The sequence below is a fragment of the Acomys minous genome (genome assembly GCF_964271855.1).
Source record: "Acomys minous genome assembly, chromosome: 3".
NCBI lineage: Eukaryota > Metazoa > Chordata > Mammalia > Rodentia > Muridae > Acomys > Acomys minous.
This window is the reverse complement of record NC_140485.1, coordinates 56,974,109-56,997,918: the sequence shown is the minus strand read 5'-3', so window position 1 is coordinate 56,997,918 and position 23,810 is coordinate 56,974,109. Positions and strand designations below refer to the sequence as shown.

Sequence of the window (23,810 nt, the reverse complement as noted above, 5' to 3'; positions counted from 1 at the left end):
CAAATTATAAAAGTGTTTTTATTTTAAATCAAAGTACCAAGCAGATACTTACTAAACAACATACAAAGTAGAACTCAAAGAACTCAAACTTGCCCTTCCCCTGCGTGCCTCCTGGGCAGGCATGGAAACGAGCTTGCACTTTCTGCAAAACCAAATCCTGTCTTATTTTCTCAGAAAACCAAACTGAAAGGAGCCACAAGCACCCATATTTGCATGTGGAGGGGAAGATCGTCCTTCCAGGGTCCTGAATGGCCCAATGAGCAGGGCACACAGCAAGAGGTGTCAATAGGAACCACAAGAGGCAGAAGAGGCAGGTGCACACAAGTGCAGACAAGGAAATGACCTTACTTCCTGCCCCAGGACTGTAGGCTCCATGCAGATGGGACCATTGGGCCTTCTCCGTGCTGCGGAACCTTCCCTGGTCTGCCTGGAACAGCTTTGAAGGGTGGGCTGTGGACGGGCTCTGAGGACACTGGGAATGAGTGGTGTGAACTAATTCTGAAGCTGAATTGAGGATTATGTTTGTATGGCTCTGAAATAACTTCACCTTCCAGTACCTCCACGCTCTAAGGGGCAAGGGCTAAAAAGGTTTTAACCTTGCTCTTACAAAGAAAGGAAACTGGCTCACATCCCCAAAAGCAGATGGCATCTGGGACTTGTGTCAAGGAAAGGCTCTTGTTTGCCAGGGCAGGCAGGTTTTCTTTGTGACATTAATCTAGTCTGAGCTTGTAGAGCAGGGGCTTCTGGGAAGTACCCACCCTGCTAATCCTCCCAGTGCCCCCAGAGTCACACAGCTGCATATAACAGGACTTGTAACTCAATGAAAAAATGAGTTTTTAAAAAGGAATATATACATAAACAGGTAAACATCTGCCAAAACCAGCTGATTCATGAGCACAGTGAACAATGATGTAACAGAAGGAAAACAAGAGCTAAAACTCAGTAGCTTGACGTGGGTGAGAGCAGGGGCAGGAAGGCAAGGCTCCAGTCACAGTAAAGTGTAGAAGGGATCTGGGCATTGGGGGAGGGGCAAGGCGGGGGATGGATGGATGGACAAGTCAACCAGTTCCCTTCAAAGCAGTGAGATCGGACAGCAGCTCCTTCCTAGTGTCAGGCCCTTGAAAGGAAAGCCTTCAGTTGACAGAACAGGAAGTTCAAGAGGCACCTTAGCACTATCCCAGGACATACTTTACCAAGAGGCCAAAATTTTGTTCCCTGAATTGTTTGGCTTCAAGGACTCTGGCCTAGAGGATATTCCCACACATGGGCCCAAACCCAGACCTTCAAAAACAGCCTGAAGGCAGCCTTCCATGGAACATTCTGGATCCTATCTCCCAGCTGACTAACCCATCACTCTAAATGGGCTTCTTACATACCCTGGAGCTGTCAGGATAGACGACACAATGAATATTGACCAGAGGGGGCCAACTCCACCTCCAGGGGAGATTTTGGGGGGATGGCTACTATAGGGGGCTACAAGAGCTGGCTGCACACAGGGAGTCATTTGAGCTACCTCAAGTCTCAGGCATCCCTCCATACAAACCCTCCAGAGCTTTGTCTCAGGAAAGACACTCCCTAACCCCGTAGGGCCTGGCTAGGTGTGTAAGGTGCCCTGGATCTCTCCCAGAACTTACCCAGGATCCTAGGCACTCAACATTGTTTTGGTTGAAAACACTATAAATTTGATTTTTTTTTCCCTAGAAGCCTACTAAGCAATTTACTTAAAAACACCTGCAGCCCATGTGCAAAGGGGTCTAGAACATGCCAGGTCCATGAGACCCCTTCACCACCTGAGTGCCTGTGGGGTGGGGAGGGGTCTCCTGACTGGGGTCTTCACTTAGCCCCAGGGCATGTTCCCAACAGGGAAGGAACACGGACACTGGCCATACTGAACCTACAGAGAACTGTGGGAAGAGACAAATCCATAGGATCTATGGCTTCCGCACTCAGGCACACTGCCCAAGATATGTGTCAATAATGTCCCAGCAGGCTCAGCCCCATGGGGATGCAGGTACTAGGACCTGTGATCAGCTGGGCTCTGGTGCGGGCTCCACAGCTACACCAGAAGCACCCAGGCCTCCTCCTGGTCACTGACCCTCTGGTTCCTGCTCAAGGCCCAATGTGTAAACAGGATTAATAAGCAACAGATGGAAAAGAGTATTTCCCACGAAAAAAGGGGGAGGACGTTTAGAAGTTGAAGACTGATTTTCCAGGTTGCTGGCATCATTCTACCCCTTTTTCTTCTCTTGATTCATCCGGCAATCCTCTCTTTGGTTCAGCCCATCAGACTTGCCTGTGCTGAGCCAGCCCTGTGGCCTGGTCCGTGGTGGCCTCTGCCTGCAGTGGCCTGAGGAGAAGCAGCCAGCCCATCTTGGAAGGATTCCACCCTCCCTGCCAGCTACTTCTGCTCATGGTCCTCTGCTACAGCAGCCACCTCAATAGTGGCTGTGTGTTCCTCAGGTCCAGTAGCGGCCGCTGTAGGCACTGTCACGATGGTGCTGCCTGCAGGTGATGCCTGAGCCACATTCTGCAGGGTGGGTCCCAGGCCAGGCAGGGTGAGCAGCTGCAGGGGGCTGACCACCTTTAGTACTGTGCTGCCATCCTGCATGGCAGCTGTGCTCAAAACTGTGAGGCTGGATGTGTCCGGATGGATCTCTACTGCACTGGGGAAAGTAGAGCCAGAGGAGGCCAGGACTGTGTAGCCTCCAAGCAGTGGGGAAGCCGGTGAACTGGCTGGAGCAGCTTGAGGGGAGCCCTTGCCCAGGACAGTGGAGGGCAGTGTAGACACCACTTTGCCAAGTGGTACACCAGTCAGCTGGGACACAGGCATTCCTGGGCCAAGAGCAATCTGTGCAGACTGTGTAAGCACCTGGGAAGCCATCGCAGCTGGTCCAGATGTAGCCCGTGCCAGACGGGGCCGCTTCATAGGGGATGGCAGGGAGACTGGGGTCAGCGTCATGAGCACATTGCTGAGGTGCTGGGATTTGTGCTTCAGCTCCTTGGCTCGGCGGCGATGCTCGTCACACTGCTGCTCCAGGGCTGCAGGGACACAGAGTGTCACACAGAGGGCAGGGACAGGGACAATGCGACATCATAAGCCAAAAGCAACTGGGTGAATAGAAGGCTGCTTGCCAAAGGAAAGGTTGGTAGCAGTGGGTCCCTTACTGGCCCTCAGGATGACCTAAGACCACAATTCCCCTCAGTACCAATGTGTTCTAGTCAGCTACACATGAAAGCTGTTGTTAGGCTTAAGCAATCAAGTAAAATGAGTATTCTCTCTGTCTCTGTCTCTGTCTCTGTCTCTGTCTCTGTCTCTGTCTCTCTCTCTCTCTCTCACACACACACACACACACACACACACACACACACACACACACACACACACACACAGGTCACACACTTAAGTAAAAGCCCCAGGCAAAACTTATGACTAATATACAAATACCACACAGATATCCAGCTCTGCTGGAGCAGATGTTTGGTTTTTGTTTTGTTTTGTTGTTGTTGTTGTTGTTTTACATTCACCTGTCCTATTCCTTTAAATTAAATAACTTGGTTCATCGCAAAAAGGTAAGTAAACAGTGACCTGTGCTTTCTGTACTGGCTAGGTCTGGCCATGGCCACTGCAGTTTTACTGACTTTCCCTTGTATGTTGCCTGTGTTGTTCTGACTTCTTAGTCCTCAAATGAAAAGCTCACCTATGTGGCTATGTCTCAGAAAAGCATGCAGACTAGAGAGGTTAGCCCCATACTGCTGATGGCATACCTGCCAGGTCCCGGGCATACTGTTCCCGAGAACGATCCATCTGGCACTTGTGGCTGGCCAGGACCTTCTTCACCAGATCCAGCATGCCAAAGTTTTGCACAATGTTGTTGAGAAGGACAGCATCTTAAAGGGACAAGACCAGCACTTAGTAAAAATCTAGGCCCTTCCCAGAGTTTCTGAATTCCAGAGCTGAGCTGGCTCCTGAGCAATCTCCTGTGGCAGGAGCAAGCTCCAGAGAAGGTTAGGGTGCATATCAAGACTCTCCCACTGACAACTTCCCTCAACACAGTAGGGTCCTGTGTTTAGGTTCAGCTTCCATCCCAGCTACATGGCAGGGCCCAGGGCTGGCAGGACGGAAACTCAGGACCCCTCACCTCGGAGCTGCAGGGGTGGGTCCTGCACTCGCTGCTGCAGGCCTTTCATGGTTTCTTCTAGCTCCTGTTGGAATCCCTGTATGACCTCATCCAGTAAGCCCGCATCCTTCAGTCCCCGCCAGAATGCAAATGTGTCATCTGTGATGGAAAAAGAAGAGTCAGGTAGGCAGGAGACAAATGGATGCATGGAGTCACTGACAACAGGAAATAGTAAAGGAGGTCAGCACATGCAGCACTGGGCTCCATCTTACAGCCCATAACTCCAGTGGGTCAGTGGGTGGATCCTGAGCCCAGCTGGGATCAGATCATGGGTAGACAGTCCCTGCCATGGGCACACCTGTACTCCTGAGCAGCTTAGGGGTTGTACCTGCAATGGTTGTGGTCCAGTCACCAGGGTCCTCACAGGTCTCAATGGTGATGGTAGCAGGAGAGCCATTCACTGCAGGTAAGGCAAAGCTGTGGGTCAGTGTTGCTCTACGTTACCACCCCAGAACTTAAGTCTTGCTGATCTGAATCCTTCTGTGCCATCGCTTCACAGAACTGATCAGCACAATACACTAGTACTTCTCTACTTCACAGTGAGTTTATTTTCAGTCACACAAAGAACAGGGAAGCAGCCTCTGCGCTACCAGTCGACTTCAGCAGCTCCCAATATTTTGCTCTTCGGGTCCTACGTGCAAGCCCCTGCGACTTAGCCTTGGAAACAGTCAGGGGACTCTGCTCGCCCGGCTGCCCTCTCTTATCTTGTCTAAATTTTACTGATGCTAGACTAATCCTAGAACTCATCATATTTCCATTCTTTATATTAAAAGAGAGGCTAATCATCCATCCTAATATACCCCGAATATATTTCTGATACTTACAAACTCAACTGTCCATATAGTGTGCACCTGGGAGTTCTGGGGTTTCTGACCAAGGCTTCATACACAGATCTAGCTCTGAGGCAGACTCAGAAGCAGACATGTATTCCAACTGGTCTAGTGCTCACTGATGTGGTAATGCCTGTGGTCCCTGTATGCACAGAATCAACTGAACATGACCACCTCTCCCTAGCTATACAATATTAAACCTACAGACTCACAGAAATTCTAAGCTTAAAAAATAATAATAACCAGAAGACTTAAATGCTAATCCCAATTCTACCTTTCCCAGGCATCACAGCCTTGATTAGAGGGCCCAGAAAGCCCACTTGTTATGTCAGGAGATGACACTAGCAGTTCCTATTTGTCCTGTCCTGTCACCTACAACCAATGTTCTTTGTTTCAGGAACTACTATTTACTGACTACTTACTGTAAAAGCTATTCTACACATTTTTTTTCCATAGGACCTACAAAATCCCAAGAAATTGGCATTCTGGCTGGTTACCATCTTGCTAAGGCTTATAGAAATAAGCTAATAGACATTCTTTTAGTTATGATGGGGCTACACACTAATAAACACATCAGCTGGAAACACTCAAGGCTGAAAGTGCATTTAATGCACCTACCTACCAAAGTCCATATTTACCCAACTCCAAGTATACTTAACACCTCACTAGCCTCTGAAGGGTTGTGACTGATCTTAATAAGAGAAGCCAAATCATCAAAGACCTGGACCTCTCACTCCCCACATTGCCATCTATTCTGAGGTGCCCCCAGAAGAGCCCTGTCCTGACCCCCTGGTGTACCTAGGGCTTTAGGTTCAGAAAGGCGCTAAGTGATAGATACCCTCAGATCTTGGTAAACCATAAATATGGACAGAGGAAAGAGCTAACTAAGGTCAGTCCTGGGCTTTTCATAAGGAGAATGCAGCTGTCAGAAGAGCTGGCTCTGCACTTGAAGAGCACAGAGCAGAACTCACAGGGCCTTGCTTTCTCCCCCATCCCAGGGGAGCCTCTTCAGTTGTCATGGTTAAACAGAAAGGTCATACAACCCTGATCAACATGGACATGCATGTCAGCTTAACACTAGAACGACAGCTAAGTGACACAGAAGACACCACAGCCAATTTCACCAGGTAACACAGTACAGAGCTCAGGACCCAACTTCATTCTCACTTCAGTTTACAAATACCTCACTCAGAACTGGACAGAGCTCTAGAAAACTGCAGGATGGTAGTGGTGCATATCTCACACCTTTAACCCCAGCACCCAGGAGGCAGAAGCAGGTGGATCTTTGTGAGTTCGAGGCCAGCCTGGTCTACTGACCTAGCTCCAGAACAGAGAAACCTTGTGTCCAAAAACAGAGGGGGGGGGGAGAGAAAGAGAGAGAGAGAGAACACAAACAGAAAGAAAAAAGAAAAGTCAACCTTTCTACAACTCTAAAGGATGGATATCAACAGAGAAGAATATCCTAAATTGTCACCCAAAATCCAAGTGGCAGGAAAGACCTGCATCTAGATACCAGTAAGAGATCTGAAAAGGAAAGCTTTTCAAATCACCAAGCACCAGGAAAATGTCTCTCCACTCAGGCAGACCTTGAGTGAGAGAAATAAGATTTATTTCTTTATTATGTATAAAGTGCTCTGCTTGCATGCCGAAAGAGGGTACCAGATCTCATTATAAATGGTTGTGAGCCATCAGGTGGTTGCTGGGAATTGACCTCAGGACCTCTGCAAGAGGAGCCAGTGCTCTAAACCTTTGAGCCATCTATCCTTCCCACAGGCCATGCCTAACCATTCATTATACTCTCTATATATGTGAATTATTATCTTAAAATGAAAATAACTGAAGAGTGTTTTAAGATTCCCCATTAGCAGCCAAGTGGCAGTGGTACACACTTTAAAAAAAAATATTTATTTATTATGCATACAGTGCTCTGCCTGCATGTACACTTGCAGGCCAGAAGAGGGAATCAGATCACATTATAGATGATTGTGAACCACTATGTGGTTGCTGAGAATTGAACTCAGGACCTTTGGAGGAGCAGTCAGTGCCCTTAACCTCTGAGCCATCTCTTCAGCCCAATGTGGTACACGCTTTTAATCTCAGCAGTCAGAAGGCAGAGGCAGGCAATGTATATGCGTTCAAAGCTAATTCCAGGATACCCAAGGCTACACAGAGAAACCCTATCTCAAAAAAACAAGCAAAAGATTCTCCATTAGCAAACCCAACAAATCCCCCATATGTGTCGCTGGGAAGGATACAAAGAGGAAGGCTGATCTAACCCTGTAGGGCCCCGTGTAGAAGGAGTGCTCTGCTGGGAACAGACAAGGGATATGGCAGCCAGAGAGGATGGGGTCAGGACAGCTCAAGTGACCTGCAAGGCTGCCAGCCTCTTGCACCTACCATCAGCTGCAGCTGGTGTGAGCGGAATGTACTCTGTGGATGTGGGGCTGCTCAGGGACACACGGGCCCCCGAGAGGTCAATCTTTGTGCTGCGGCAGGTATTAGAGCAGACCTTGTCATGCTGGTAGAAGTCTAGCTCCCCAGAGTCCATGATCTTCCTGTGGAGAAAATACATCAGCCACCGTGACTTTGACAGTCCAACTATAGGGTGGAGGTTGCAGCAGAGATTGCCAACTGGATCTAGGTTCCTCTGAGGTAGAGGATGGGCTGCAATCTTCATTGTGCATAAAGCTCAAATATAAGTGCAGTACAGGAGGCACAGCCACCCCAGACTACCCACACAGCATCTGTCCATAGAAAGGAAATGGAAACACTGGCTGGCAAGTATCCACACTGTGACTGTGGACCTAGGGAGCAGATCCACAGCTAACAAAGGTGAGTGCCTCAGTACTGAAGCAGAGAGGTAGGACTCATTTCTAGGGGGAGCCTCACCTGTTAGGAAAGCAGGAAAGAAAGTCCTCAAACCTTAAGACAATGTCAACGACTACAGTCACTTATTCTCACCTACCACAGTCTTCCCTCTTAAATACTCCCTCTGGTCTTTTTGAGGTCTTGGATTAAAACTTAGCCAGCCTATCATGGCCTATAAACACAAGGCCAGAGCTCTAGCTACACTTAGCCTATGGGCCTAAGGCAATTCCAACATAGCCCCCTTGGCCTGAGGCATCAACAGCTATCCCATTAGACACATTCTGGAGAGCAGGGCCTTCTCAGAAGTGTAAGGTTGAGAGCTGAGAAAGAACCCAGAGCTGGTTCTCCAAGGCTAAACTCTGACTACTCTGACAGAAAACAGAGCACCTCAAGAAGTGAGTGCTCAGTAAGTGAAGTGGCTCTGGTTGCTGGACCACTCCTAGCACAGCCTGCTGAACTCCAGATACACAGACACAGTATGGCTCTTGGGCCGTAAGGAATACGAGCCGGACGCGTCCTAATTGCCTGTGCACTTCACAAGGGACTTTGATGCGAAGTAATAAAAAATAAAGAAGTAAATGCTGGGCATGGTGGTGCACACCTTTAATCCCAGCACTTGGGAGGCAGAGGCAGGTAGGTCTTTGTGAGTTCGAGGCCAGCCTGGTCTACAAATTGAGCCCAGGACAGCCATGGCTACACAGAGAAAAACAAAAACAAAAACCCAGAAGTAAAAGATACCATAAGGAGCTGTTAAAAAATTAAACTTAAATGTCCATCTATATACAAACACCAGATTACATCCTTAACTTTTAATAGTGACACGTTAAAATACACACATACATACACACACACACACACACACACACACACACACACACACACACACACATCACACCACCACAACCAAGAAAAGAATTAGTGGAATTTCAAATAAACTTAACCAAAATCCCTCATCTTCAAAAATCCAAAACCAAATGAAAAAGCAATGGCTGTGAATCCTTCCCACCACGTCACGCTGGTCAGATGCCCACCTGAGCATGATGCCATTCATCCGGATGGCTCTCTTCCAATCCTTCAAGGTAGATTTCCCTGCCAGGTGCACAAATTCCTTCGGGCTGATCACATGTTCGTCATACTAGAAAGAGACACAGCAGGACAGGACCTTCTCAGCCTAACACAGGCCTGGTGAAGATGTAGCACAGTCCATTCTCCCTTCCTGCTCCAGCCTGCACCAGGAGTTCACAGCAAGGAAGAGAACCACAGCATGGCTCTACCAGCCACAGGCCTCAGTACGTAACACCCTGACAGAGTATTCTATTGGGGTATCCCCAGTGGCTAGCAGCCAGGGTGAGGGCAGCTTTCTACTTGATACTTGGCATGCTGCAGCCCCACACATATACTATGTGGCAGATGAGGGGGCAGACCATAGCAGAGAGAACTTTTGGTGTACTCTTTTTTGGTGCAAATCTTTTTATGGATAATGTATTCCTTAAGTGATGCCCACCCATGTCGCATCAGAAAAATGGGACATTAATCAAGACACAAGCATACAGCCTGCCTATGACATGAATGACCCCTCGCCTGGATGGGCCCACTAAGAAGCCACAGAAATGTAAGATGCACAGTGTTCTGTCTTGCACAGTGCTCGTACATGTCTACCTCAAAGTCAGAACTGCCCTCTTGACTCCATAGTGTTCTGGGGCTTGCTAGAACCCAGAACAAAGCTTAGGAAAGTAAAACACAGTGTTCGATTTTCTTAGGCAAGCAAATGGCTGCAACCAAAGAATGAAAACAAAGCTCCGATGGACCAGCTGCAGAGCCCCAGGGACCACCTTTTTTGGAATCCTGATTCTCAAGCCCAGAAGACCTCTGCAGGTAGCATGCTCACAACTGCCATGGCCATCTGCTAATGAAAGTGATGGGCCTACTTCCCTGAGAACCAGTGCATCTCTTGTAATCTAGAGCAACAGGAGAGAACTCTCTTCATACAGCTGACCAGGGCACCCTGGAGGACCAATGTAGTGCCCAGCACCCAGCTCTTCACCCTGCAATCGCCTCTGCTCATCTGACCTTGCCTTCCTGGCCTGATCCTGCTCATGTCTGCCACTCGGGCTCCAGGGACCTATTCTATTTGCTAGTCCTTTTCTTTCCTCCCCTCACTGGGACAATGGCTATCTCCATTTCTTCTCTGTATGTTCTCTGCTAGGCCCTGAGCATACTATGCACCACTGTGTAGCTGGCATTCCCTCCACTTATTTGTTTGTTTATTTATTTACTTATTTTTCAGATAAGATGTTGCTATGTGGTAATTACTATGTAGTCTAGGCTGGTCTCAAACTCAAGTCATCCTCCTGCTTTGGCCTCTCAAATACTAGGATGACTATTAGCATTTGTAACCACACATGGCTACCCAACATTTAATCCATCAGTGCTACCCTCCTGTCTCTTACTCTCCACTCCCTGTTGCATCCTTGCTTCTGTCTGGCATCTCGGGGCATTCTTTGGAGAAGATTTGCAGATTACAACTTAGTTTTGTTTGAAAATGTTTACTTCACACTTATTTTCAAGGAGAATTTTACCATAATTCTCTTGTATCATAGGGAGAATCTAGCACTATGTAACCTCTGGCTTCTACCACACTGCCTTTAGGATTCTCTTGAGCAATTTCCCTCTGCTCTCTAGCCATTTTTACTTGGGGTACTTTTATTTGTTGGAGACATGGTCTCCTGGCTGGCTTGGAACTCTCTATGTAGACCAGGCTACACTGAACTCATAGAATTCTGCCTGGCTCTACCGCCTGAGTGAGCGCTAGGATTTAATATAAGCACCATCATGTACTTTGTTTTGAGTATTGAAACGAGGGCCTCTCATATCCTAGGCAAGTATTCCTCCAATGAACTGCATCCCCAGCTTTCTGGCCACTTTTAAAATCTTCTTTGACCCTGTTATTCTGGTGCTTCACTATGATACTGTCTTTGGGACACTTTTCTTATTTTGATATAATTTAGAGAATAATTGCCAGGATAATCCAGGAACTATACTGCACTTTCTTCAGAATCACAGCTATTTTCCTAGGCCCTTCTGCACCACTGCCATCTGCACAGACATGTCTATGCATGTCTTCTATACTGGGGAGACCCTGGGCCCACAAGTACAGACACAAACTGCCTAGGATCAAGCTGCTCTGACACAATCAGGAGGCATGATCAGTATGTTAGTGCCCATCCACAGTCCATATTCAACTACACCAACTGCCCCAATTACAGTCTTGACCCCTGTTTTGTTTTGATATAGAACTCAACCTAAGAATGACCACAAGGTTCTCCAGATTCCCTCATAAAACCACTTTCCAATCTGCCTTTATCTATCTTTCTTTCTTTTCTTTTCTTTTTTGTTTGTTTCTTGAGACAATTTCTCTGTGTAGCCCTGGCTGTCCTGGACTCACTCTGTAGCCCAGGGTGGCCTCGAACTCACAAATCAACCTGTCTCTGCCTCCCAAGTACTGGGATTAAAAATGTGTGTTACCAACCGCATTTTGTATTGTTTTTTTTTTAAAGCAGGGTTTCACTGTGTAGCTCTGGCTGGCCAAGAACTTGCTATGTAGGCCAAGTTGACCCGGAACGCAGAGAGATCCACCTGTCTCTGTCTTCATGTGCTAGGGTTAAAGGCATGCACCACCATGGTCCTGTAGGTTGGCTATTTTATTATAGTTCTGTTGCCCAATCTGTGTTTGAAGTTTTTCTCAGGAGTAGTCAGGGTTTCTGGCCTAGGGTTCTATCAGTTCAATGGTTGCCTATCCCAGGAATTCTAATCCATCTTGACAACTGCTTGTCCTAAAGCCAAGGATGAGATATCAGCAATCTGGCAGGAAGCATCTCAAAGCCTGCGTGCTGCTGCTGCATCCACCTATGCTAGGTGCAGCCCTGAGGGTGCTCTGAGACCGTCCTCACTTCGCCTCACAGCTAGTCTACACTCACTCAAGACCCTAGCCCACCTCTCCTTCCATGTTCACTGGTGGACATTTTCATGAACACCGTGCTTCTCTCTATGCACACACCCAATAGAAGTAAGCATGCTTAATATAAGTAGAAAAAAATAAATGGAACACATTGCAATGCTTATCCTATTTCCCAGTCATTAAGCCACTGCTGAGGGCTTAGTTGCCTCAAGCCCCATTCTTCCCGACACTCCAGCCCAACTTCTGCCTTTTCTTACAGTACTTTCCACATACTATTTCTACAAAGGAAAAATATGTTACCTGTATACTAACATATCCTCCACTCTTTTGAACTTATTGTTGATGCAAGTAAGGAGCATGACTACCTTCCTACTAGTGGTGAATTATATCTTTATAAAAATTAACAGACAAAATGAAGGAGGACCCTTACTACTATTCAAGGGATCACTGATGAATAGACTCACAGAAACTAGTGTGTGTGTGTATGTGTGTGTGTTCACATGTATGGAGGCTGTATGTGGTTTACATGAGAATAGCTACCACAAGTTCATATATTTGAAAACTTGATCCCCAGTTGGTGGAACTGTGTGAGAAGGACTACTAGATTTGGCCTTGTTGTAGAAGGCCTGTCCCTGGGGGTGGGCTTTGAGGTTTCAAAACTTCACACTACCATACTTGGTATGTGTCCCCCCCCCCCCTTCACTCCCCCGGCCCCAATGCCTGTGATTCAGGATGAGCTCTTAACTACTGCTCCGGGGTCAGGCTTTCCTACCTGCTGCCGTGCTTCCCACCACGATGACCCTATACTCTAACCCTCTGCAACCCTGAGGCCTAATAAACTCTTTCTTTTATAAACTGCCTTGGTCATGGTATCTCTTCACCAATGGTGCCTCTTCAGCAATAAAAAAGTAACTAAGACATTCACCAAACCTGATTGCCTTCCTTACAACACCACAGCCCCGCTGGCCCTCTGACCTGGACCTTTGGCATTCTGGACTAGTTCTGTTCACTTGGCGCCAAGTGTAGCTTGTGTACAATAAATCATCTTTCTAGCTGTCTCAGCTGAAGAACCAAAAAAACCAAAAAAACAAAAAAGCTTTTTTTGCCTGCAATAACACTAGAGTTCAACATCCAGAATACAAGTGAAGTAAGTCATCTACAGGGTGGCCAGTACAAGAAAAGTTGCCAGCTCTTTGGCAGAGGTTGGACTGGCTAAGGACCATCAGCTGAAGACACACAGATTTTAGATCGGTGGTTCTCGAGTTGTGATCACAGCCCCTTCAGGAGTGAAACAATCCTTTCACAGGGGTTTCTTATCCGATATTTATATTATGATTCATAACAGTAGCAAAGTTACATGAAGAAGCAACACAATTTTATGGTGGGGGGCTGTCACCACAACCTAAGGGACTGTATTAAAGGACTGCAGCATTAGGAAGGTCGAGAACCACTGTTTCAGATGCTTGTAGCTCATGGAAGCTTAAATGAAGATTTCCTTGCAATGTGTAAATTTACCTTCTGTCTTGTGTACCAAGTTTAAAAGTATCACATCTTATATTATAATCTAGAGCCTGCCTTTTAACTTAGTATAGCACATTTATGCAGTAACTGAGAAGGGACTTATCTCTCTCATGTGTTGTCACTAAATTATTTCAGATAGGAACCTTTCTGTTTATCTGGGAATCCTTTAGGTCTTGCCTCCTCAGGAAGTCTTTAGCCTCCCTCCTTATAGAGACTTGTCACCTTTTCTGTCCTGCTTTTATCCTCCATGTTCATGTATCTATGAACTGAGGTTTGGATGAAGTCTTTGGTTCTATCTTCCAGTTCACTAATCATCTCTTTAGCTATGTCTAATCTCTGAAACCAGTCCACCAAATATTTGGTTTTAATTCTATCTATTTCTAGCTATGTTTCATTTTGTTTTATTTGTTTGCTTTGTCAAATTAGTTTTTGCTTTACTCATGTTCAGGTTTCTCTTTTATTACTTGAGATAAATTTAAAGTAATTATTTGGAGTTGGGAGATGGGAGGATCTGTTTGGATTCTCAGCACCAACATAAAAAACTGGGTACATAGCTGGGTGTGGTGGGGCACACCTTTAATCCCAGCACTCAGGAGGCAGAGGCAGGTGGACAACTGTGAGTTTGAGGTCAGCCTGGTCTACAAAGCAAGTCCAAGACAGCCAAGGCTACACAGACAGGCCCTGTCTCAAAGAAAAAACAAAAACAAAACTGGGTACAGTGGTACTTGTCTGCAATCCCAGAGATGAACTGATTCTGTTGCTCACTGTTTCTGAACATGCTCACGCAAAGCACCTTGTTCCCTGTATCCAGTGCTTTGCTTTTCTTTCTCTGTGAGATACTCCCCTCCCTTTAGAACTTTGTAAAAATTACATATGGTAAAAGTGATTTCTTCAAAGAGGATTTTTCAACTATTGCTGTCAAACTGTGGGAGAAGTCAAGCCAGATACTACTTAAAACTAACCTCTCTTGTGACGGAGGTTCTAACCACACTGCCACAGGCAGCCTTCTGTTCTCGCTGCTTAACCTGAAGATGCTAGCACTGTGTTCAGGGTGGGCAGAGGTGAGCTGCTCTCGAGTCTCTTCAGTACCAATTTTAGAGAACAGCCCCTCCCTAGACACACCCCACGAAGAACCCAGGCCCCTCCCTAGACACATCCCATGAAGAACCCCATGCCCCTCCCTAGACACACCCCATGAAGGACCCCATGCCCCTCCCTAGACACGCCCCATGAAGGGCCCCATGAAGGACCCCATGCCCCTCCCTAGACACGCCCCATGAATAACCCAAGGCCCCTCCCTAGACACGCCCCATTTAGAACCCAAAGCCCCTCCCTAGGCACGCCCCATGAAGAACCCAAGGCCCCTCCCTAGACACGGCCCATGAAGAACCCAAGGCCCCTCCTTAGGCAACCTCCATGAAGAACCCAAGGTCCCCCCCCTAGACACGCCCCATGAAGAACTCCAGGCCCCTCCCTAGACACGCCCCATTTAGAACCCAAAGCCCCTCCCTAGGCACACCCCATGAAGAACCCAAGGTCCCTCCCTAGACACGCCCCATGAAGAACCCAAGGCCCCTCCCTAGACACGCCCCATGAAGAACCCAAGGCCCCTCCCTAGGCACCCCCCATGAAGAAACCAAGGCCCCCCCTAGACACGTCCCATGAAGAACCCCAGGTCTCACCTAGCCCCTAGCACACAAAACTGAGATAACCCATGTCCTGAGCAAGAGCAAGAGGCAGCATTCTGTCTGAGCACGCTACCCACATTTTGGCCCTGGGACTGATGACATTTGCTTTCTTCTACCTTAAAATAGCTTTATGTGGAGATAGAGATGGTTCAGTGGGTTGTCATTGTTGTTGGGTTTTTTTTGTTGTTGTTGTTTTTAACAGACAACCTAAATTCAATTCCCAGAAACCACATGACGGATCACAGCCATTCATACCTCCAGTTCCAGGGGATTTACTGCCCTCTCCTGGCTTTCCCAGGCAATAGGCATGCATGTGGTACACATACATACATGCAAGTAAACATTCATACATATAAAATAGAATAAATAAATTTAAAAATTAAACTAGATTTACAAGTGTGCTTAGTGGGAGTTTTTGGCTGTTCCAATGCAGGTGAGCTTAGGTACTACCTACCATGCTGCCAGAAAGAGCCCTGCCGACTCAGCATCCCTAGCCACAAATGAGCCTCAAGGCACACCTCAGTCTGCCAAACAAAGCCACTTGCAGCCTCCACCAAATGCCTAACAGAGACAAGTGTACTCAATATAAATAAGAAAAACGACATGAAGACACTGCCAGACATTTACCCTCCTTCCCCCCAACCTGTCTCTGCTGCTTCACCTCAGCCAAGATTACTCTTGCTGGAGGCTTTCACCTCTGCGCTCACGTGTCCCAGAGGAATTCTGCTGTGCCTCCTCTGTCTCCCCAGGCCATGAGACTCAGCCTCTAGAGGAGTGTCCAGCACAGGCGGATGCCACCCCCAACCACCAAGCAGGAGGAAGTGCAGGTAAAGGTGTGCGCCTCACCTGACCCTCACCTGAACACATTTCACATTGATGCCAGGGCACACAAACTTCCTCCATATGAGGTTAGCTCTGCTGTCTCCGCAAGTGATGGGGTACACAATTTCAGCCTCTAAGTTCTCCCCCTCTTCAGCCATCTTCACTTCTCACAAGAAAAAACAGAAACAGAAAATCAGTTACAAACTTTCCAAAGCATTTCCTGCAAATGTGGAAAGCAGCTGCCAACCTGAAAACAAACTGAGATCCAAGAAGGCCTGAAACAGAGCCCAGAAGCAGGGGTTCCCACCAATCCCACGGAAAGTTTCAGATGAGACAACAAAACAGACTTAACTATTTATCAGTAACTATTAACCACAATATTAAAATAAGCTCATTAAACAATGGCCAATTGAAGAACCATGTTAGAAGACAAAAAATCAAGCCAGAGTTGAAACACTGCCTGGGAAACAAGTCTTAGGTATCCCAACTCTTTAATCTGGATGACACAAGGTCCCATAGATATTAAAAGAACATCTATAATCACGCACTGGTAGACACAGGAAACAGGAGGAGACATTGGCAAGACAATAGAATACAAAAGAGGAAAAAGCTGCAAGGTTTGGGAGACTGGTAAAAGCAGCTCTTATTTCAGATACAGCGTGCCCTCCCTCTTAAGAAGACCAGGGACCTGGTCTCTTCTATGTTGAGAACCGCCTAAACAAAGGCCTGGTTGTCCCTGGCTGTTACCTCAGTTGAGGGACTGTCCTGTCCCTGTAATCAACAGAGTAAGCAGAAGGCTTCCCAGCCAACAAGGTTTCCTACCTAACACGGCTTCCTTGAGCTGTGAGGAGGCTGTAAAGGCCGCAGCTGCTGCAGCTGCTGCATTTTCTGTTTCCATGTTATCTTCTGTCAAGTCACCCCTGGCAGACAGAGAAAAAGAAGATGACAATCACCAAGTGCATACTGTGCAGCCCCTGCCACACCTACAGTGTGGAAGAATAAACGTCACACTGAAACCCAAGTGTACTTTTCTAATTTTATTAAGAACTGTAGTAGTTGTAGAGTCATAGAGGAATGTACAGACAAAGGTACCTATGCCACCCTCAGAACATGCAGCTTGTATTTTTGCTTGCCTCCAGTGCCTAGAATGGCATAGAAAAGCAAAGCCAATGTGAGGAATTTATAGGAGCAACAAATGTTTATGTGGAAATTCAAAAGCCTTCTTTCTTTCCTTAATAAAGGTTTATATCTCCAATATAAAAATTTCATACTGTTATACAAAATTGCTAAAAATAAAAACTTTATACAGCGTTAGAGACCAAACTTTACTTTTGAGCCAAATACTCAGAAAATACAAAATTTTTGAAAGAGTGAAAAATATTCATCTTGACCAACCCTTATCGCATACCAAAATAAATTATGAGCAAATCAAAAGCAAAGGGAAAAGGCGAACCCATATAGCATGAGAACTATTATTAGTAGTTATAAAATGGTAAAGGGTTTTCTTATATACAAAATCCAGAATCACAAAAAGGATGCCTTTAGCTTAAAAAATAAAAACACCTGGGGATGGGATGCCTCTCAGCTCAGAGTACCTATCTAGCATGAACAAACACCTGGATTTGATATCCCAGTAACACATAAAATTGGGTATGGTAGTATATGCCTGTAATCCCAGAAGGCAGAGTGACCAGAGGTTGAAGGTCATCCTCAGAACTACAGTAAAATTGAAGCCAGCCTGGGCTACAAGTGACCCTATTTCAAAATAAACAACCAAAAGTAGAAGCCAGTAGCAGTGAGACAGCACAGCAGGTAAAAGCACTTATTGCTGACACCCTTAGATCAATCCTCAGAACCTAGTCCTCTGACACATATACACACACGAAATTTAATTAATTGATTAAAAAAATAGAAGCCAAGGTAACAGCATATATTTATCATTCCAACACCAAAGAGCAGAAACAGAGGGATCACTACAAGTTCTAGTCAAGCCTGGTCTATTTGGCTCACTCCAGGCAATCTATGGCTCCATATTAAGACCCCTCCTCAAACCTCCTCTGAAATTAAAAATAATAATAATAATAATGAATAAAATTAGGAGCTGGAGAAATGGCTCAGAGTTTAAGAGTACTTGATCTCTCTCTCTCTCTCTCTCTCTCTGGTTTTTCAAGACAGGGTCTCTCTGTGTAGCCTTGGCTGTCCTGGACTCACTTTGTAGAAGAGGCTGACCTCGAATTCACATTGCTCTGCCTGCCTCTGCCTCCATGCCCCCAGTGCTGGGATGTCACCTGGCTTAGGACTTTTACAGGACCTCAGTTTGGTCCCAGGACCCATATGGTGTTCACAACTTCAGCTCAAGGGGCTGCAGTGTCCTCTTCTGGCCTTGATGAGCACTGCATGCATATGGTGCACATGAACACATGCAGGCAAAAGGCACAGACAATGAAAGTGCAAACTCATTTTCTTTGTTTCATTTTGCTTTGAGACAGGGTCTCACTGTGTAGCTTTGGATGGCCTTGAACTCAGAGATCCATCTTCCTTTGTCTCCCAAATGCTGAGATTATGTCATTATATTCCATCCCCAAATAAATAAATAGATAAATAAGTAAATAATAGAAGTCTTGGGTTGTGAGATGCCCAGCCAGTAAAGACCCTGGCTGTGCAAGCCTGATGACCTGAGCTCAGTCCCCAGAGCCCGTGTAAAAGTGGAGGGAGAGCCAACTACCAAAGCTACTCTCTGACTCCACACAAACATCACTGCACATACCCCATTAATTAAAGCAAAACAAACTTCAAGTCCCAGTATCTGTCCCCATCCCCCACTGGGTGGAGTCTCTCCAAGGACATCTATGTTGGGCGAATATCCACTTATAAGTGAGTATATACCATGCATGTCTTTCTGGGTCTGGGTTACCTCACTCAGGATGATTGTTTTTAGTTCCATCCATTTTCCTGCAAATTTCAAGATTTCCTTGTTTTTAATAGCTGAATAGTAATCCACTGTGTAAATGTACCACAATTTCTTTATCCATTCTTCAGTTGAGGGATATCTAGGTTCTTTCCAGAGTCTGGCTATTACAAATAAAGCTGCTATGAACATAGATGAGCAAATGTCCTTGTTGTGTAGTAGACCGTCTTTCAGGTATATGGCCAGGAGTAGTATAGTTGGGTCTTGAGGTAGCATTATTCACAATTTTCTAAGAAAGTGCCAGATTGATTTCCAGAGTGGTTGCACAAGTTTTCACTCCCACCAGCAATGAAGGAGTGTTCCCCTTTCTCCGCATCCTCGCCAGCATGTGCTGTCACTTGAGTTTTTTGAAAAGATTTATTTTTTTATTTATTACATATACAGTGTTCTGTCTGCATACTAGAAGGCAGCAGATCACATTATAGATGGTTGTGAGCCACCATGTCGTTGCTGGGAATTGAACTCAGGACCTCTGGAAGAGCAGTCAGTGCTCTTAACCTCTGAGCCATCTCCCCAACCACTCTGTAGCCCAATTTTTTAAAAAAATTTATTTATTTATTTATATGTATACAGTTCTCTACCTGCAGGCCAGAAGAGGGCAGCAGATCACATTATAGATGGTTGTGAGCCACCATGTCGTTGCTGGGAATTGAACTCAGGACCTCTGGAAGAGCAGTTAGTGCTCTTAACCTCTGAGCCATCTCTCCAGTCCTTGTACCCCATTTTTTAATGGGATTATTTGGTTTGTTGTGCTGAGAGTTGTAGGGAAGAGTTGGGGGATGGAAGGTTAGGGAGGGGTCAGGAGCTCCACAGGGAGACCATCAAGGCCTACAGATCTGGACACAGGGGGCTGCACAAACTGATGCACCAGCCAAGGACAATGCATGCAGAGAACCAAAACCCCTGTTCAGATGGAACCAATGGGGGGTGGGGCTGCTGCTGAACCTCTCACATGCACTCTGGTGCCCACGATTTGGTCACTGCCCCTTGCAAGATGGCCTAGGAGACACAGAGGAAGGGAATGCAGATTACCTAATGAGACTTAATAGGCTGTCGCCAGACAGTTGGGGTAGGAAGGCCCCCCATCAGAGGTCTAGGGAAGGAAAACACCTAGATGGTTCAAAGATGGAAGGTATTTGTGGGAAAAGGCTGATGGAGTGATAGTACAGGTGTGAAACAGCAACACTGCAGCATAGCTAGAGAGCCCCAAGAGGGCATGTTCCAGGGTTTAGATATAAGGTTCCCACAGCACAATGCTCAGAGTTGGAGCTTTGGGGAAAGCTTCCTGACTGGATCAGTCAACTGACTAATCACTTGGTGGATGACAATGCAATGGCATTGTTAAGAGGTGGTAGAAAGTAAAGTGGATCATTGGGAGATTACTTTAGAAAGATGTACCTTATCTTTAGCTCTTTCTGTCATTTTCTTTCTCCTAGCTGCCAGATTAGCAATTTTGCCCTGCCATGTCCATCCGCCACAAAGTTCTATCTCACCATGGCCTAAAAACAATGAAGCCCACAACCACACTCTGAAACCATTGAGTTATAAACTCAGATAAATCCTTTTTTCCTTTTAAACTGTTTCTCTCAGGTATTTGCTACAGTGATAAACCTGACTAACAAGAAGTAGTAGTAGGATCTGGGCGCGATGGCACATGCCTGCAATCCTAGCACTCAAGAAAGCAGAAGCAAGCAGATTGCTGTGAGTTCGAGGCCAGCCTGGTCTACAAAGTGAGTTCAGGACAGCCAGGGCTACACAGAGAAACCCTGTCTCGGAAAACCAAGGGGAAAAAATAGTAGTAGTAGTAGTAGTAGTAGTAGTAGTAGTAGCAGTAGCAATAGTAGTAGTAGTAGTAGTAGTAGTAGCAGCAGCAGCAATAGTAGTAGTAGTAGTAGTAGTAGTAGTAGTAGTAGTAGTAGTAGCAGCAGCAGCAGCAGCAGCAATAGTAGTAGTAGTAGTAGTAGTAGTAGTAGCAGCAGCAGCAGCAGCAGCAGCAGCAGCAGTAGTAGTAGTAGTAGTACTCCTCTCTGAACTAAAGACCCATGTGAGGGCACTCTGTCCATTCCTTATAAAATACACGCCCTTTGACCTGGCATCCCTGCTACTAGGAATTGATCCTGCCCAGTATTTCTACTTAGACATGTGTGGAGCCAATGCAAATTCCCTCAATCAGAAACCTTACCAGTTTTGGAAAGTTGGAGGCTCTGTGGGCAATCTGGGAGAAGTACAGTATGACAGTGCTTCTGACCACTGAACATGTAAGGTATGCACTCTCTGTTCAGGTTTCATTAAATACATATACTGTCAGGAATGGCTGTGGGCCTTCTTTTTATTCCTTTGCCTTCCTTTAAGTCATCAGGACAGAGGCCTGCTAAGTGCTAGATCTCAGAAAGGAAACATAGAGCTCACAGATTCCCACAGCTCACCCATAACCTGTAGATACAAGGAAATGGTCCAACAAGGTGAGTCCAGCTAGAGATGGTATCTGTTCTGTAGGAAGCCAGGCCCAAACGAGCGGGGGTTTTGTTTGCTTGTTTGCTTGTTCGTTTGTTTGTTTAAGCCAGCCAGGTACAAGTAGCTTGGTCAGTGCTGAAAGTGGGCTGTGGACCCAAGAGGCAGGGAATTGGAAGGTACCTCCGAGCAGGGCCAAGGTCAGGGAAGCCCTTTGGATCTTTAAACAGTGGAGCGATATATCAGAGTAAAGGATAGGTTCTAGGGGTGGGAAACAGGCTAGGAAAGCACTCTAGGGTATGAGAAAGAACCTCAGCAGCACAGAACATTGAAGATCAAAGGCCAAAGGCTAACGACCAGAGTACCAATAAAAGAAGTCCTGGAGACAGGTAGTCTTAAGACTGCAGGACAAAAGAATCCAGCCCATGGTCCTGGGAAAAGAGTAAAGCAGAGCATGACAGAAGAGGAAACTGTGGAATACTCAGAATTTGGTTAGGAGACTGGCCAAAATTTGAGAAAGGGTCTCATGTAATTCAGGCTGGCCTTGAACTCCCTATGAAGTCCTAAACTACTGATCTTCTGGCCTCTACCTCCCAAGTGCTGGTTGTTATTAAAAGTGTGTGCCACTATACCATATGTGAGTTTACTAGTTCTGTTTTTTGTTTGTTTGCTTGCTTGCTTGGGGGGGGGGGGATGGTTTTGCTTTTTTGTTTTTTGAGACAGGCACTCACTGTGTAGCCCTAGCTGGCCTATAACTCAGAGATCTGCCTGCTTCTGCCTCCCAGCTGCTGGAATTAACAAAAGGTTTGAGCCACCATACCAAGCAGTTTACTACTTCTGAGTTTCACATGAGTCGCAGGTGTGCCTTCTCTGTGTCCTCCCTCTGCTCACAGGTCTCTGCATCCATGGCTGCTTGCTCTTCTGTAGCCTTCTCTGTCCTGTGGCTAAATAGTGTTCCAGTCTTCAAAATGTCCACAATTATTACCTAAGCAATGTGCAATTTTCTAGGCAAGTCTGCAGTTCCTCAGAGGTTAGGACTTGGCCCAGACAAGGGATCGCTCAGTGCGAGTTCCTGTAATTAAGAGGGTCCCTTGAACTGGACAGCAGGCCCAGAGGCTAAGAGCTGCTGCTCTTCCAGTAAAGTTGGGTTCATTCCCAGGCACCCACAAGGTGGCTCATAGCTGTCTGTAATTTAATCCTCTTTCTTGTTCCCCAAAAGCACCCAAGTCGTATACAGACATACATGCAGGCAAAGAGGGAAGGAAAACAAAGGCAGTGTGAGATGTAGATAGTTCCTAAGAACAGCAGCTAAGGCCTAAGGCCAAAGCACAGTGTTTGGCAGCATCTCCAGTAGTAATGCAGTGTGGACAACATGTGGCCAGAAAACATTCTCAGACCTGCCAGACATCACTGGGAAGGGAAATGGGTATTAAGGAGAGAGTAGGAGTACAAGAAGAAGGGGTTACTCAGGGTTAAGCCACAGGCCACTAGGGCGGGAGTGGTGGCACACACCATAATACCAGGAAGCAGAGACAGGTGGGTCTCTGTGAGTTGAGGCCTGGTCCACAGAGTGATTTCCAGGGTAGCTAAGAAAGAAACCCTGTCTGAACAAAACAAAATAGGCTGGGGGTGGTGATGTACACCTATAATCCCAGCACTCTGGGAGCCAGAGCCAGGTGGATCTCTGTGAGTTCCAGGCCAGCCTAGTCTACAAATTGAGTCCAGGACAGATTGAGAAATCCGGTCTCAAAAACAAAATAAAACAAAAAGACAAAACCCCACAGGATACTCCCTGCAGAGAAGAGAGAAGGGGGTGCCTGGAACCTATAGATGTGTCGTGTATACTTGGGCACACTTGCACACTGTGAGTCCTCATGGTCAAAGCCCTACCTCAGCCTCCAGCCTGACTATTCTCCTCAAGGATTTACGTGCCAATAACTTGAGCTTAGCAACTTAAAAGCTCAGGAAAGCTCCTATGGGCTTAACCTGATCTCTCCTGTGGAATACCTGATGAAGTCAGCTTCCTACTTCCCAATCAAGTGTTATTTTACCTTGAACCAAGTCAGAAAATAGGAGTCGAATAAAAATAAAAACTTGAAATCTGCATTTTGAGGCATGTTCAGAATGACTCTGAACCCGGCATGGTGGTGAATAACATTAATCCCAGCACTTAGGAGGCAGAGCTCTGTAAGTCCAGACCAGTCTGGTCTACACAAAAAGTTCTAGGCCAGCCAGGATTATTGAAAGCAGTGTTTTTCAACCTTCTTAATGCTGAGACCCTTTAATATAATTCCTCATGGTGTGGTGACCCCACGTAAAATAATATTCATTGCTTTTTCATAACTGTAATTTCACTACTGTTATGAATTATAATGTAAATATCTGATATACAGGTTATCTGACATATGTCCCCAGTAAAGGGGTTATTAGACCCAAAGGAGTCTTGACCCACAGGTTGAGAACCACTGATTTAGAAAGACCTTGTCTCAACACAACATCAACAAAGAACATGATATGAACAGTAAT

The 23,810-nt window shown here is 46.3% G+C and overlaps 1 protein-coding gene across 1 annotated transcript in view; it reads right to left on the bottom strand.

Annotated features, from left to right (window-relative positions):
* The window catches only part of GMEB2 (glucocorticoid modulatory element binding protein 2), a 41,781-nt gene continuing 17,971 nt past the window's right edge, over positions 1–23,810 (bottom strand). Inside the window, exons 3-10 of the mRNA XM_084774848.1 lie at positions 16,688–16,785; positions 15,901–16,028; positions 8,908–9,011; positions 7,406–7,563; positions 4,507–4,578; positions 4,140–4,277; positions 3,766–3,888; positions 1–3,039 (exon numbers count right to left, since the gene is read on the bottom strand). Coding sequence (XP_084630974.1) covers positions 2,399–3,039; positions 3,766–3,888; positions 4,140–4,277; positions 4,507–4,578; positions 7,406–7,563; positions 8,908–9,011; positions 15,901–16,028; positions 16,688–16,785 — 1,462 coding nt within the window. The 3' untranslated portion in view covers positions 1–2,398. The remainder of the gene's footprint in view (positions 3,040–3,765; positions 3,889–4,139; positions 4,278–4,506; positions 4,579–7,405; positions 7,564–8,907; positions 9,012–15,900; positions 16,029–16,687; positions 16,786–23,810) is intronic.